The 17,515-nt window shown below is 36.8% G+C and overlaps 1 protein-coding gene across 2 annotated transcripts in view; it reads right to left on the bottom strand.

Annotated features, from left to right (window-relative positions):
• Positions 1 to 17,515, bottom strand: part of smg7 (SMG7 nonsense mediated mRNA decay factor) — a 117,446-nt gene that overhangs the window by 17,262 nt on the left and 82,669 nt on the right. The window contains exons 9-18 of one of the 2 annotated variants that reach the window (XM_028811344.2): positions 15,306 to 15,468; positions 11,926 to 12,082; positions 11,744 to 11,814; positions 11,512 to 11,572; positions 10,950 to 11,069; positions 10,225 to 10,660; positions 9,992 to 10,139; positions 6,363 to 6,730; positions 5,335 to 5,721; positions 4,419 to 4,568 (exon numbers count right to left, since the gene is read on the bottom strand). In XM_028811344.2, the coding sequence (XP_028667177.1) occupies positions 4,419 to 4,568; positions 5,335 to 5,721; positions 6,363 to 6,730; positions 9,992 to 10,139; positions 10,225 to 10,660; positions 10,950 to 11,069; positions 11,512 to 11,572; positions 11,744 to 11,814; positions 11,926 to 12,082; positions 15,306 to 15,468 (2,061 nt within the window). The remainder of the gene's footprint in view (positions 1 to 4,418; positions 4,569 to 5,334; positions 5,722 to 6,362; positions 6,731 to 9,991; positions 10,140 to 10,224; positions 10,661 to 10,949; positions 11,070 to 11,511; positions 11,573 to 11,743; positions 11,815 to 11,925; positions 12,083 to 15,305; positions 15,469 to 17,515) is intronic. The other variant, XM_028811345.2, reaches the window with a different exon arrangement.

The following is a 17,515-nucleotide window of genomic DNA, read 5'->3' as shown; positions in this document are numbered from 1 at the left end:
GAGCAAAAGTTTGAGCAAAACAAATAAATTAGAATTTCATATGTGCACTGCATAAAGCTACTTTTGCTTCTTTGAAATTAAAACAGAAGTAAACAGACTTGTTTTCAGCAGTTCCTAGAAAACAGTAAAGCTGTGAGGACTGTTGAACTTCAAGCCTTGAAATTAGCCAAAAAACTTGCAAGAGCACTTAGTGCATACTTCCAAACTCAAGTCAAAAAGAGGCTGCTATACAAATCATACACTCTTATTAACAGTGCTATTCACAAATGCTAGCAAGGCTGCTGCATTGTAAACCATCAAAACAAAAAATTGATGAGCCGAGAGAATGTTAGAAGGTGACAAGGTTTGATAAGTATGAAGATTACACTGGTGGTTTTCTAATTTATGTAGTTAACTTTATCCCTGTTAAATTCCTATAACTAGGACAATCTTCATTCAATATTTGCTCACCATACCTTGTTATATTTTATATACTGTATATGTGACTGAATTTGGTCACATTGGCTTACAGCTCAACTACATATCCAAGACTTTTAGCATCTGGCTACCATTTTAATATCGGATTCTGCCTACAATTGTGGTTCTGAGCATGTCACATAACTAGCACATAACTAGCTAGTGCTCCACTTGCAGGAATAATTAAAGATCGCAATATATTTTATGTAAACTTTGAACAATTATTCTCCAAATATAAATATTCCTATAAACACTGTTTTTACTATGTGTAAATTAAAGTTCAAGGAAAAAATCAAACTTAACAACTTTCCAGTAACATCTATGATAGAAGATATTTAATAATAATCAAGATATACGTAGCATTTCAAGGCTCTTCAAACTTATATCAAAGAGTGCATTCCTAACAAATTAAATGCAAAATTAGGACAGGGACCTTTAATTAAGAATCTCAGAGAAAAACAAAAATCATCAAGATATACTCATCTTTTTTTTGCAAGACATTGTGCAATTTAGCTAGCAATTGTACAATGCACACAAACTAAGATTATCTAAAATATTATCTAGGACAAAATCCCAGATGTGAAGTGTCATCTGGTACCTGCCTTGCTGGGTCATGTTTTGGGAATACCCTACATTCAGATAATATTTGGAAAGAAAATATTAGTTTATTTATCAGACAGTTTTTGAATCACAATTACTCGATCCACTTACAGGTTTAGTCAGAGCACTGTTTAAGAGGACATTTTCATTTAAAATATTTTCTAATATTTTGTACTACACTGCTATTCTGTCATTTAACCTTATTCAGCTGGAATAACCTTAATCCACCCTCCATGACACAATGGGAAAGAAGGTCTTATTTTGCTTAAAATAAAAACAAAAGTGAACATTTCAAAGCTTTTGTAGAACTGGATTAAAAATGTATTGGTCTTGCAGGGCCAGATATCTAATACATATGTCTCAAGACAACCATGAGTGAATTTTGCTTAAAACTGTGTAGGAACAATTAGACAGCTCATGGAGTGTCACATTTCTAAACCAATCCAATACACCTCATGGAAGCAGTGCTCAAAGTGGGTTAGGTTGATTCTAAAATACAAAGAGCAATGGCTACTCTCGTTAACCTGATTCGATAGAGAGCAAGCTACAGATTATGATAAACTGCTTAAAGCCGAAAAGACCCCTAGAAAAAAAAAAAAAGACATAGAAATGTAAGTCATGCATACATGTTAAAAATAAGCAACTTGTTACAAGCGAAAAATATTTCTCTAAAATAAGAATAAAAATGAGCATTTAAAAACATTACAGGTGCTCTGTGTGCTCTCTCTTGTTCACAATTACGATAATAGTGTAAGAGTCGATGTAAGGCTAAAAGATTTGACAGCCACGTCTGTGAAAATATAAACTTCAAAATATGCATTTGAAGTAAACAATGTGTCACAATGATCTGTTTTAGAAAGTAGCCCTATGGGTATAGCCTTTGCTGAGGTGGATTTCGCCACCGTTCACCACAAGCTTTTTAACGAGTTGTCCCCAGATGTGTATTCTCATTTGAGAATTACATCTGGGCCTGGGAAACGAAGAATTTATTAATGCTATTGTAAAAAATATACAGTGGTGTGAAAAACTATTTGCCCCCTTCCTGATTTCTTATTCTTTTGCATGTTTGTCACACAAAATGTTTCTGATCATCAAACACATTTAACCATTAGTCAAATATAACACAAGTAAACACAAAATGCAGTTTTTAAATGATGGTTTTTATTATTTAGGGAGAAAAAAAATCCAAACCTACATGGCCCTGTGTGAAAAAGTAATTGCCCCCTTGTTAAAAAATAACCTAACTGTGGTGTATCACACCTGAGTTCAATTTCCGTAGCCACCCCCAGGCCTGATTACTGCCACACCTGTTTCAATCAAGAAATCACTTAAATAGGAGCTGCCTGACACAGAGAAGTAGACCAAAAGCACCTCAAAAGCTAGACATCATGCCAAGATCCAAAGAAATTCAGGAACAAATGAGAACAGAAGTAATTGAGATCTATCAGTCTGATAAAGGTTATAAAGCCACTTCTAAAGCTTTGGGACTCCAGCGAACCACAGTGAGAGCCATTATCCACAAATGGCAAAAACATGGAACAGTGGTGAACCTTCCCAGGAGTGGCCGGCCGACCAAAATTACCCCAAGAGCGCAGAGACGACTCATCCGAGAGGTCACAAAAGACCCCAGGACAACGTCTAAAGAACTGCAGGCCTCACTTGCCTCAATTAAGGTCAGTGTTCACGACTCCACCATAAGAAAGAGACTGGGCAAAAACGGCCTGCATGGCAGATGTCCAAGACGCAAACCACTGTTAAGCAAAAAGAACATTAGGGCTCGTCTCAATTTTGCTAAGAAACATCTCAATGATTGCCAAGACTTTTGGGAAAATACCTTGTGGACTGATGAGACAAAAGTTGAACTTTTTGGAAGGCAAATGTCCCGTTACATCTGGCGTAAAAGGAACACAGCATTTCAGAAAAAGAACATCATACCAACAGTAAAATATGGCGGTGGTAGTGTGATGGTCTGGGGTTGTTTTGCTGCTTCAGGACCTGGAAGGCTTGCTGTGATAGATGGAACCATGAATTCTACTGTCTACCAAAAAATCCTGAAGGAGAATGTCCGGCCATCTGTTCATCAACTCAAGCTGAAGCGATCTTGGGTGCTGCAACAGGACAATGACCCAAAACACACCAGCAAATCCACCTCTGAATGGCTGAAGAAAAACAAAATGAAGACTTTGGAGTGCCCTAGTCAAAGTCCTGACCTGAATCCAATTGAGATGCTATGGCATGACCTTAAAAAGGCGGTTCATGCTAGAAAACCCTCAAATAAAGCTGAATTACAACAATTTTGCAAAGATGAGTGGGCCAAAATTCCTCCAGAGCGCTGTAATAGACTCATTGCAAGTTATCGCAAACGCTTGATTGCAGTTATTGCTGCTAAGGGTGGCCCAACCAGTTATTAGCTTCAGGGGGCAATTACTTTTTCACACAGGGCCATGTAGGTTTGGATTTTTTTTTCTCCCTAAATAATAAAAACCACCATTTACAAACTGCATTTTGTGTTTACTTGTGTTATATTTGACTAATGGTTAAATGTGTTTGATGATCAGAAACATTTTGTGTGACAAACATGCAAAAGAATAAGAAATCAGGAAGGGGGCAAATAGTTTTTCACACCACTGTATATGAGGGACTGCTTTATACAGCATTCTCTTAATAAATTAAGTGCCTGGAATAAAGTTCTCTCTCTTCTTTAGAGACTTGTAAGCCATTTTGCTTAAATGGCAGCTACATAAAAGCTTTGCAGATCCTTTAATTAAAAGTAAAGAATGACAGACGCTTTGTTTAGCTGCTGAAAATTCTGAAATTAGGCGAGAAAAAACCTGGAAGCATACACGGTCGTGAACTTAACCACAGGAGGAGGACGCAAGACTACAGTGTTCTACAATTTACCTCGGCTCTCTATCAGACAGCAACTGAAATGAAGATCAACTGAGGGCAGTATGAAATATAAAAAACTAATAATTGGGCTAATAAAAATATTCCTTATATTCACATTAAAGTTACAAATATTTTTCAATGATGCTCAGAAAGTATTTTTTTTCTTTACATACACACACAAAGATTCTTGTTAATATCTCATAACATGCAAAGGGTTTAGGTTGTTCATTGTGAACATTTCCTGGAGTAACAATAAGTTTACTTACTTTTATACAGTGCATTTGCCAAAATACAAAAATGATTAGAAATAGTGTTAAACGTTTTCTCGAACAGACCCCACATATCCTTAGTTGACAAAAAAGCACTGCTTATATAATATCGACATTAGTGGAAAACCAGGTACACAATAAGCATTAAAGCCAGAAAGAGCAGGAAAACAAGACAGACTATAAAGTTTAAGAGAGACTACATACAAATAGGTTTCTTCCAGGAGCAGAGCTCAGAGGGCCAGCCAAGGCCTGGTAATAATCATGGGGTTTAGCAAATGCCAACTCTTCCTCCTCCTCAAAATCAGCTAGTGTTTTTAACAGGTCAGGAGGTAGCAGAGGGGAGCTCTTGGAATCCTACAAAGACAGGAATGAAGCAGAAGGAAGGATAGAAAGAAGCAAGGAAGAAAACACACAAGAGGAATCAGAGTTGGTAGAGAGGGAAGGAAAGATTTAAGTGAACACTGCCACTAAGCTAAGAAATTATGGACATTACCTGACACATATACAATATATTATACTGTATATTGTCATATAAAGACTATAAGAAATGTGTGAAAAGAAAAAGAATAGCTCTAAAAAGCACACTTACTACCCACTGAAAAAGTACTATTCTTTGTTTGGAGGGTCACATATCACTACAATATGAAAAGCTGAGGTTACCTTTCAGCAGAAATGTTTTGCCATTATTTTTACAACCAGACAAAACCTTATCCGCCAACACTGCATGATACACACAGAACGCAAAGCTCATTTGAGGATCTTTAAATTACATTAAGTTGGCTTTTTTATAGATTCAAAATAGGACTTCAAAGTAAACTGGTACAATGCAAATTCTGAGCATTAACAAGTCTATTACCTACAAACATTTTTGTGAGACATACACACAGGAAAAACAATTTTACATTAAAATTACTTTGTTACCAGCAGGTCTATCACGGCCAGTTCTACTAATAAAGCGAAATAGTCCGCAACCCAAAATTCAGGTTAAATAACAAAACAGCACAGGACAGATCGGTATAAAGAATGAGAACAGTAAACCAGGAAAGGACTAACTAATTAATTCTTTCAATGCTACACATCCAAAAATGGTACTGAAGTTAAATGAAATATGGCTTGTTACCTCAAAAGACCTTGGAACGTTGTCTTGGTCAGAGCGAAAAATGCCTTGCTGCCGTTTGCCCAATCGGTCACTGTTTACTTGCTGACCCATTATTTGCCTGTTGTCAGTAATACGGTATGGCGTATCCCAATAATAGTCCTGCATCTTTACCTCTGAAGAGCTTTGGGAAAATGGCTCTGCAGGAAAAGACTTCAGTTTCTTGTCCATATTAGTTTGTTGCTGCTGCATTTGAACAGACTGGAGAGATTGCTCAAAAAGCTTTAAAGGGTCCTGAGGTGGCATGTAAAAAGGCTGTTTCAGAGGCATTTGCAATGGTGCTTTCTGAATAGGAGGCTGTACTTGGTGTTGATTCCAGAGTTGGGTTGACTGCTGCTCAGCTTGAATGTACTGTTAAGGCAATCGTTATCATGTAATTAATTTACTGACTACAATTACAAAAGACAAGCTCTTGACAAGGGACTAGAATACTCATAATTTAGTAGGCTATAGGTAGGGATGGAGAGAAAAATACACTTTTTTGAACATACTACCATACAGACTTCTTTACTACCATTTAAAATCTATCTTGGTTATTTCTAAATCTATTAAAAGTGACAGTACATCACAATATTGAGGGTTTGAGAAACTATTTACAGATCTTTTCTTTCCTTTCCCCCCAAACCTCAAGAAAACCACAGCAAGTGTATGTTTACCCCTAAGAATAAAAAGCATGAATCTTATTTGCTGAGGTGGGCACTGTCGTATTAAATCTTAATGGATTTTATAAAAATACCCTAATATTGTCGAACACATTAATTGGCTGATTAACTGATGTATGATCAAATATCAAAATTAAACAAACATTTGCATAAATATTGTATGTTGAAGCGGAACAACCCAACATTAACAAGTGTCTCTTTTTAACACTTTTACATAACATTAATTGAAATGTCTAAAGCACAAAAAAGTACATTAATCCACAAAAGTAAAACCTGAATGATCAATCAACATGTTGTGTTGCAATGCAAATAGGTTAACTCTTGGCTTACCTGCTGAATTCCAGGGTGATGAGGAGGACTCTTCCCCAGTTGCTGAACAGGTTTAGTTGGGGACTGTTGCTGCTGCTGTGACATAGCTTGCACCTGCAGCTGTGCTGGGGATTGTCCCTGTTGCTGCATTGTTTGCTGTTGGCCCTGTGGCTGTGGAGGCCCTTGACTAATTGATCCTGGCCCAGATGGTCTTTGTTGACTATAAGGAATGTGGGACTGCTTCCCCGATTGAACCTGGGTTCCTGTCTGAGTGTGTGTGGCAGGCTGGAGAAATGCTCCAGGTACAGATACCCCAGTAGGAAATGTAAAACCTGGGCTCACTGAAAACGCAACCGGTGGAGGTATAACATAGGCAGGGGGTGGAAATCCTGTAACAAAATAAAATGAGTTAGGCACTTTTTTTTTTCTCTCTACACAACTACAACTGATGTAATTTCTTTTTAACAAATTAAAATACATCTTGAATTAGAACTTAAATTATTGTATAATCAATAAAAACACCTTTATTTTTTGTACAAGACTGAAATATACACTATTGCATTATTTTTCAAAGTACTGTAGATGATAACAAAACAATTGTTAAATAGCATGCAGTTGCAACTCATTACATTACATCATGGGTTGTGTACTGATAAACATGCAATTTTATAAAAATGCATTTCATAGAAAGAAATGCCTGTAACAGTTAAAGGAATGTCATTTATGTTAAATGTTAGAATTCTATCATCACACTAGGGATGACTATAACCCTTCTGGATGCGCAGAAGTACTCTCATGAAAGAATGGATCTCAGAAACATGGGAGTTCACATCTACTGGGATTAGGCCTTGTTTACAGTAGGCATGAAATTGTTTTCATTTGCAGCTAATTTAATAAATGTCAGGGTATTCAGCAGTAACATGTTTAAGCCTATAGTAAGCAATTTTAACAAAGAATTTTTGGTGGCTTGGGGAACTAGTAGAATCTATATATATAATTCACTAAGTCCATGGAAAGCAAGACAGAGCTACGCCCTCCAACTCTTCACTAAGCAGCCGACCATGGCACGCACAACAGAGCCCCGCCCGCCAACTCTAACACTCCTCCCACGTCCATTACCTTCACATTATTTTCCTTTTATTTCTGATCCCGTTCAACAACTATATGGCGACATCAACTTCTCAACTGTGACTCTGGAACAACTCAGTACGCGAGCTATATTAAGCGTCACCAACGAAGACTCGCTACACCGTAATAAACAAGTACTGAAACTTATCCCTACCAACGAAGTAACTTTCACCAGCGTTGCCTCCATCGTCACAGACAATCCTGCAGATCAAGTTTTATTTCCCGAAGAATTTCTTAACAGTCTTACTCCCTCTGGCATGCCTCCGCATAAACTCAAAATTAAAATAGGTTCATTCGTCATGCTTCTCAGAAACCTCATGCCAGCAAGAAGTCTCTGTGATGGCATTAGACGGACTATTATAGCATTCACCACAATGTACTGGAGTGTAAAACTATCGCAGCTCCTACCTCACAAACTGTCCTTATTCCCTGGATATCCCTGACCCCATCAGATTCAAATTTGCCTTTTACTTTTACACGGATAATTTCCAGTTAGATTGGCCTTTGCAATGACAATTAATAAGGCACACGGACATACTTTCAAAACGATATGCCTGTATCTGCCAAACCCAGTTTCAGTCACGGACAATTGTATGTTGCTCTCTCCAGAGTTCCATCTTTTCATTCCTTCACAGTCATATCTTCAAACCCACCCCATTTGGACAACTGTGTCGTTCAGGAAGTGTTCACCCATCAAATAAATATGCGCCGTATGCTACGCCGCGCGTTGGCTAGTAAAATAAAATGTGTCTAGTCCTGGAAAACCTAAACTAGTTCTATCTGTAGAACATATCCTGCAAATTTGAAGATAAACAAAAATTCCAGTTTGTTGATACCATCACACATATTTTGCGGGGCTTAGAATTGATAAAATGCTTCCTCAATTAAATATTGACATATTTGTTAAATTTAGTGAAAGTGAAGATGCATGAGCAAGCATATGGCAAGCTGTTTCAACACTGATTATCTCATGTTAATCTTATTCACACCAGTTCCTATTTTAACAGATTCTAAAAAGAGAATTAGCACAGTAAATGAAATATTAAACCACTTGCCATAAATATTCCATCCATCCATTCTCTTCCGCTTATCCGAGGTTGGGTCGCGGGGGCAGCAGCTTGAGCAGAGATGCCCAGACTTCCCTCTCCCCGGCCGCTTCTTCTAGCTCTTCCGGGGGAATCCCAAGGCGTTCCCAGGCCAGCCGAGAGACATAGTCCCTCCAGCGTGTCCTGGGTCTTCCCCTGGGCCTCCGCCCGGTTAGACGTGCCCGGAACACCTCACCAGGGAGGCGTCCAGGAGGCATCCTGATCAGATGCCCAAGTCACCTCATCTGACTCCTCTCGATGCGGAGGAGCAGCGGCTCTACTCTGAGCCCCTCCCGGATGATAAATAAATATTGACTTCTCAAAATATAATCGCAGACAGCTCAAACCAAAAGCCCTAAAGAAGTCAATAAAAAGTCCCAGAGCTACACATATTGTACAGTACAGATCTCTAATAATTTCTGAATAGTGCATATTAAAATTGTAGTTCTCTGAAAGTCTCAATATTTAATATTAAAAAAAAAAAAAAAAATATCTGAAATTAAAATTTTTTCAGGTGAAATTATTTATAGATTGCCTTAATGATAATTTTGACCCCCCAGAATATAATTATGGTTAGTCAAAGGAAGGCACTGAATGTTAATGCAACTTGCCATAAGAGAGTATGTGATTGCTCAAAGGAAATACAGGTAAAGAACAAACTTCCATAAAAGAGGAAAGGGCTGTAGTTTGTAAGTGAACCAGGTCCTAAAAGAAAGAGTGCCTTCAATCTCAGTTTGTAAAAGTGAATTTTTAAAACCTTGGGGGGGTTGAATGGTTATAGAGGACCATGTTTCTTACTTCAAGAACTAGCTCACACACTTGACCTCCTATATAAGTTACCTCGAGACATTTAATAATCCATTTACTTGTGAAAAACAGTTCCAAAAAACACTGAATCCAACATGCATTTAAGAATTTTTCAGCTGTTTACTGCTTAATTACTTGTAACTTTTCAGGTCATGCTATGGCTTGAAGACGTTAAATAACTTTCCTAGAAACTCAAAAGTAGACAATTGTTGCTGTAACAGCAGAACACCGTTTACAACCAAATGTTCAAGCATTACTACAATGCAAGCATCAGTTAAAAGTAGAATAGTCAAGGGCTTACAAGAAAAACTACAGGCACAAGAAAATACAGCTGCTGGCTACAAAAGCTAAGGCTTTAAAAGCAGCAGGGTTGTATCATGCAATTTAGAGCATTTATGTAAGTAATTCAAAAACCCCATCCTCTGTCTACCAATTCCTTGCCCTGCATATCTGTTAACACCAGTGCTGAAAATCCAATTATTTCCCACTGCTGCCTGTGATATCAACTGCATTGCTTCTCGCACTGAAAGGAAAGACACTATGACAGCTGTACGGTGCCAAAAAAGTCATAGCCAGTTATAGACAGAATCTAATGATTCTTCTAAAAGGAATACAAAATTTCCAAACTACCTGGTCTACTGGGAAGAGGTGGAAAGGCTCCTGGGTGATGTATTGGGATGAACTGAGAAGAGCTACTTGTTTGTGTCTGGGTCTGAGTTACTGGAGTTTTTCGGGCTTCCGACACAGGCGTCTTTCTCACATCAGACTGTGATTTCACCTTAAAAATAGACATTTTAACATTATATTCCAAGGCCAAATGATCTATACAGAAAACAAGTCAAACAAAAGTAATATCCAGGTACCTGGACTGATGCATTTTGCTTGCCAGTTTCCAAGCTCTTGTCAAGAGAATTCTTTTTAGGATCACTTCTTCTCTTGTTATCTTTCTTCAGTTCATTTTTGTTAACCATATTAGTGCCCTTAATGAAATCTCTTCTTTCCTTAATCCCTTCTTTTAGGTGCTGATTTCGGACAAGTTCACGAGGCTGCTCTCTAGGTTTAATATTCTCTTTAAATGTGACAACTGGTTTTTCTCCAGCATCTGAGTTACTGTTCTGATTTTTTCCAATAGATAAGACAGATTTTAAGCCTTGGCTGCCGTCATTTGATGTCTGCTCAGCATTGGAAGATTCCTGTAGAACTGGGCCATCTTTGCTTTCTGGTGGATTTTCAATGACTAATTCAGGGATGTCAGTTACAAAAATGAGTATACCTTCCTCACTTCTGCACTGAACAAGCCTAAAAGATAAAAACATTTGGGGGATATGGGGGGTGATTTTGTAAATACACTACTGGAAGAAAAAAAATGCTTAAATAAAATGATGTCATACTTAGAGGACATAACATGATAAAGTTTAAAGAAAATGTTTTTATAATTAAATTAAAATCTTTACTGTCTGAAGACAAATTAAAATCTTGTAACTAAATTGATCACTAATACAAAGAGAAAAATGAGAAAGGTAGTTAACACTCTACACTAATTAACTTAAGATTCTACATAGAACAGACATTAAATTGAATAGAATACCTTGGCTGGTTATCTGCAATCCATTTGCCAAGACAGATTAGTCTCTGATGACGAGTTCTAAGCTGCTGACCTTCCTTATCCACAACAATGCCTTGATGACCCTTTGAGAAATCTAGGGTTCTAAAAAGATTACAGAAGAATGGTTAAAATAAATTCAAGATGTAAATAATGGCTGTTTGTTCAACTAGCATAGAGACAACTTAAAACATTAGCAAAGTTTATCAAAAGTTAACTCATTAAAACTCTACTTAAAAAAGTGATCAAATAGGCTTCACCTTTTAATTTTTCCAAAAAAAAAACTAATTTAGTACTGATTTTTAGTACTAGGGTGTTGTACCGTGTTAGCCATTATGAATGTAGAGAAAAGCCAAGCAAAATGACATATTTTATTGGCTAACTAAATTTTTGAAAAGGTGTTTTTTTTTCGTCACAAGCAAGAGAGAAGCTATAGCTGAAGTAATTCTACAAGTACAGTAATAAATCCTATTGACAACAATGAGAAAAACTTTAAAATATTTGTCTATAAACAAATAATTTATATTTATTAAAAGCCAGAAATTACCTGAGTGCAGGCCTAAGAGCCAAGAACCCCTGCAGTTCAAACTCTTCTGGGAGGGGGGTGGCTATAAAGTACAATTTCAAAAGGTAAACCGTTAAGAGAAAAAGTATTACAAGTAATTGTTTAACCACTACACAAAAATTAAAAGAAAAAAAAAAAAAAAAGGAACGTCCACATTTTACATATACTTTAACTTAATTCAACAAATATGTATTCATATAGAAATAAAAAGTACCTGAAGCACATGTGATATCTGAATCTCTTGGCTGAAAGCTGTTCAGAAGAGAAACCCACCAAGGCCAAATACTAATAAAAAAATCATATTAAAGAAGAAATTAGAAAAAGTACTGCTTATTTGCTAATAATCGTAAAAGCTAATTAAAAAGCCAACATATTCTTCCTTGCAAAAATACTCACTACTGTCTTTCATCAACAGCTCCCTCATGAAACACATTGGGTCTAAGTTTTAGCCAGTCCAAAGAAACTTTGATAGCTGGTAGTGGACATTCAGCCAATAATTCTTCACGATTTGCATTTAACAGAGCAAGGCTGCACATTACTCCAAGGAAAGACACTAATGGGGGGGAACAAAGGTTAAAGAACTTTCAGAGTAACACATTTTATAAAATGACACTGTCATCCAATTTTGTTTTCTAATAATAATACAAATTAAATCAAATGAATAACCAGAATCACATTCTTTAATTTTCTGGCAAAATACACTGAATGAAACTCTGCTAAAACATTCTACTTTGGATTTGCTCTTATTAAATTTTTCTAATTTTCAGTAGATCAATGATGACCAATCAGCTGCCCAGTATTCCTTAGGCACCAAAGGCATCACTTTGAATTTTCAAAGGGGACATGCCGCAACAGAGTTGTCAATGGTGTTTGTTTACTTTAACACAGTGCTCCTGTTATTTCAGCATTCCATTTTTTGCCAAAATTATCCTAACCCTACTTGTGTAGTGCAATGTGTGACATGGAATCTGCATGAAACTACATAAAAAAATCTTGTAACTTAAGATGTCAGCTCCAGAACCTAAAGAGTTTTCTTTTTTTTAGTAACTGAAGTCCTTAAAAATTTCATGCCTTACGCATTTAAAACTCATTGCAAATTGTTTTAAGACGTTAATTCTTAAACTTCTTTAGGCAATAACTTGATTCTCAGTAGTGCGTAAAGTAAAAAATACACCCACAATTCACACTCCCTTTCAGTAAATTAACAGGTAAAAAAAGAAAACAACAGTGTTCCGATCTCCTAATTATTATTTCACATTAGAAAATGTAGCATTGGTTGTAATGTAGCAATATGCCAATGTAGCGTTGGCATTCAGGTGCACTCGAGGACTTTAACTGCTTTAAGTTGTATGTAGCGTTTTTGATTTTTATTTATGCCATTAAAGATTTGAGCATTACTGTCTATGCTTGCAGATAACCCAAGAATTTTAGGATCAAAAATTGACCCAAAAAATTGTGTTTGGCTTATCTACAGGGCCAGAACACAAAGATGTTTTTTTATTTATTTATTTATTTTTTTAAACTTTATTCGCTTCGAGTGCATGAAAAGGCCCTGAAAAGCCAAATCTATTATAGAACCAAACCAGGTGCATAATTCCCCCACTGTAAATCATTTCCCAATTACATACAGTAGATAACAGAGTTGTCATTTATTATGAGATCAGCTTTTGCTAATAACTGAATTAACCCAACAGTCAACAAAGATGATATAAAATACCTAATTAGAGGTTTGACAGTATTCGTAAAGAAAGTCTAAAAACTGCACTACAACACAAGCTCTATACAGTAATCCCTCCTCCATCGCGGGGGTTGCGTTCCAGAGCCACCCGCGAAATAGGAAAATCCACGAAGTAGAAACCATATGTTCATATGGTTATTTTTAGAATGCCATGCTTGGGTCACAGATTTGCGCAGAAACACAGGAGGTTGTAGAGAGACAGGAACGTTATTCAAACACTGCAAACAAACATTTGTCTCTTTTTCAAAAGTTTAAACTGTGCTCCATGACAAGACAGAGATGACAGTTCTGTCTCACAATTAAAAGAATGCAAACATATCTTCCTTTTCAAAGGAGTGCAAAGCAAGCAGTCAAAAAAAAAATCAATAGGGCTTTTTGGCTTTTAAGTATGCGAAGCACCGCCGGTACAAAGCTGTTGAAGGCGGCAGCTCACACCCCCTCCGTCAGGAGCAGGAAGGGAGAGAGAGAGAGAGAGACAAAGTCAAAAATCAATACGTGCCCTTTGAGCTTTTAAGTATGCGAAGCACTGTGCAGCATGTCCTTCAGGAAGCAGCTGCACACAGCCCCCCTGCTCATACCCCCCTACGTCAGCGCAAGAGAGAGAGAGAGAGAGAAAGTAAGTTGGGTAGCTTCTCAGCCATCTGCCAATAGCGTCCCTTGTATGAAATAAACTGGGCAAACCAACTGAGGAAGCATGTACCAGAAATTAAAAGACCCATTGTCCGCAGAAACCCGCGAAGCAGCGAAAAATCCGCAATATATATTTAAATATGCTTACATATAAAATCCGCGATGGAGTGAAGCCGCGAAAGGCGAAGCGCGATATAGCGAGGGATCACTGTATAACAAATATTGTGACAGAACTCAGAGCTGGGGTACTCCAGCACTGAGATCTTCATGATCTTTTTACACTCCAAAGTAATACAGCATGGAAGAAATTGCTAGCATGTTTCAATGTGCACTTTCCAAACTGGTGGCTGAGTGAATTCTTAACTAATGACACTGATTCTGAATCTTTTAAGAATGTTACGCACCATTATGGTGTACCAACTTTATACCTTTTTTGCTGCAGTGTACTAGCTTCTCCCAATCTAACCTTGAAGAGTACCCCAACTTGTCTGATCTTATGCATTAAATGCATACATTATAGTTATCAAAACTCTGAGGGAGGGCCTAAGCACACAATAAATGTAAATTTGTAAGGCATCGGGAGGAGGACAAAGAAGCCGCCAATGAGACAGTACTGATCCTTATTTGTTTCTACTTCAGGCACTGCTTAAGATTAATAGTTAAATGTATCTTGATCCATATTTTCCCATTTCATATATTATGCAAAATAAACATTTGCATGCATCACTATGCTCACTTTCTATGGTATTTAGGTAAAAGTATTTGATTCAGTATCATGGTATACTTCAGTCCAAATATAAATATAAAATATGGTTTTCATATTTTTTTAAATTGCATAAAGGGGGAATTTTTCATGTCTAACAGTCTGGTCTGTCTGTACTTGCAGAATTCATGTAATATTACCCACCATACTATGTCCATTGAAAAGTTAGTATGCAACTTTTTTCCCCCTTCTCTAATTCTGTTATGCATTGTTCACATTATCAAGCTGAAATGACTAAAATCAGATTTATTGCCTTAATGTGACACAAGTCAGATTTGAGTTGCATTTACATGTGGTCCTATATCTGATACATATCCAATTCATGGCCAAGCAAGATGAATGAGAACAGCTTTTTTTTTTTTTTGCAAAACACATTCTTCACATGAATTTATTCCTATCATTAATTATCTATCTCACATGTCTAAGACAATAAATATAACCCTCTCCCATCCCAATACCAAACACCCCCAATCTCTTAAAGGTCAGTAATCAATACCACCCACTAACCAAACTTTTCTATAGGAAACACTGCAAAGACATCAACTGGATTTTAGAGAGGAAAATATTAAAGACTGAAATAATAATTAAATGAACAAACATAAAGGTAGCAAAAAGATGCACAACTGAAAAAAAATCTTTACTTACTGAAAAGTCCCAGTAGTTGAATCCAGCTAAGCTGTTCATCTGAGCTAAAATTGTGATCATCAGTTTCATTGCTGAAATCTCGGAGGTGATGAAGTTCAAATAGATTAATAACAGTGATATGAACAAGCTGCTGAGAGCTAAATGCCTTTTGAAGTATAAGCCTCTGTAAAGATAAGCAAGTAATTTTTCTTTATTTAAAATTCTCACACGTAGGTAATGTTTGTATACTACTGTAACTGATTGCTACACTAACCTTAAGAAGGCAGTTGTGTTACATTTTAAATTACAAGTATACAGCTCAATACAGTTTAAAATTTACTGCTAGACTGAACTCACATATTAAATTATAAATTACTTGTACATCTATGCCTAGACTGTGAATTTCATAACAGGAAGGATCAGATAAAGCTTATACAGTTACTCATCTATAACAGTGCTCCGCAACCGGTGTGCCACGGCACACTGGTGTGCCTTGAGCCGATACAGGTGTGACGCGGTCAAATAAGACAATTTTCTAACTAAATAATATTTCAACGGTCCTCCTTAGAAACACAATAACGAGAATACGTGCAATGAAATATTCGCGTAAATAGCCTTTTAAAGGTTTCATAATTGTATGTGTCTTTTCTCTGAAATAATAAATCCCATCGCCTGGCGCCCACGACGTAGGCCCTACGTAGTCGCCAGACAACTCCGTAGTATGCTTTGATAGGCAGAGCGCTCCGTGCCCTCACCTAGATTCAATTCAAGCCGACGTGTTAGTCGTGCTACGTCGCATTCACTCGTCTTGCGACAGTAGTTATCATTCATTACTGTTAGTTGTGTTGCTGAATTGTGTATGGTTAACGTTCTTCGTGTGATTCATATTTAGTTTTATACCCCTTTAAATATGGATAAATTTTTACGTGGAAAAGATTCGTCTTCACGTACAGATGATGAAGAACCCAGCACAAGTGTTGCAAAAAAAAACAAAAGATTGTGAAATGGAAGTACAACGAAGACTACATTCGATATGGATTCTCGTGGTGTGGTGACGAAACGGCTCCAAAGCCACAATGCATCATTTGCGGCGATCAGCTATCAAACGAGGCAATGGCACCCAGTAAACTAAATCGCCATCTAAATTCAAACCATCCCAGTTACGCCAAAAAAGACAAACAACTCTTGTGTTAATTAAAAATGATAAGCGGTCATTCTTAAAAGATCTTGACCAAGAACTTCGGGTTGCGCTGTCAAATATTGAGCCGAATATAAAACTTTTGTGTTCATTGAAACAAGCGCAGGTATCACATTAATCAGTCATTATGTTATAATAATTATTAAGATTGCATAAAAGTAAATATAGTATAGTTTTTATGTATGTATACTTATAATAAATGTATACTTATAATAAAAAATGAAAATTTATTGTAAAATTTGTGTATTAAATTAATATCTATATATCAGTAGCGTAGCTGGAGATCATGTTGCCCGGGGCGGTGAAAAATTTGACGGCCCAAAGCTGAAAGCAATTTTTTTTGCGCCTCCTCAAGGAACAAAAAAAAAAAGGAAACTACCGTAGTTTGGACGCCCCTAAATAGCTGGCGCTCGGAGCGGACCCCCCCCCCAGCTACGCCACTGCTATATATTTTGGCTTTTGATGTGCCGCGGAATTCTAGGAAGAACTTTGGTGTGTCGTAGGTGAGAAAAAGTTGCGGAGCACTGATCTATAATAACCCTCATATCTCAAACATAGGCAAGCAGACATTTTAAATTACATAATATTAACAAAAATGTATGATCCTAAATAAGTCCTAGAAAATAAAAATATGAAAAATAAAGACATAAGTATTGAAGTTGAAGTCAATGGAAAAAATCATTAAGCAACTGTCAAAAACCAACATTTCATTGTTACATCAAAATTAAAGTCCACCACATGCTGGTAAATATAAAACAATATAGTAGAGTAGAACTGCATTCCCAACAAATAATATACTAGGTAAGTCCTATATAAAATAAGTAATTTTTACTGAATGGAGAAGAATGGAAATCAGAGATTGTGTCTAACCATAGTGACTACAGTAAGAAAGTAACTGTTTAAGGTTGAGTAGTTCTTGCCTTTAATGACCAGTAACATTTTCCTTGATGGTAATAACTGAAAGAGATGGTTGCCTCAATGCTTATAGTTCAAGCTCATTTCCTGACCCGTGATGTATACAGAACCTCCTCAA

Source organism: Erpetoichthys calabaricus, chromosome 10, assembly GCF_900747795.2.
Source record: "Erpetoichthys calabaricus chromosome 10, fErpCal1.3, whole genome shotgun sequence".
Lineage (NCBI taxonomy): Eukaryota > Metazoa > Chordata > Cladistia > Polypteriformes > Polypteridae > Erpetoichthys > Erpetoichthys calabaricus.
The sequence above is the reverse complement of the archived record's forward strand: the minus strand, read 5'-3'. Positions and strand labels throughout refer to the sequence as shown.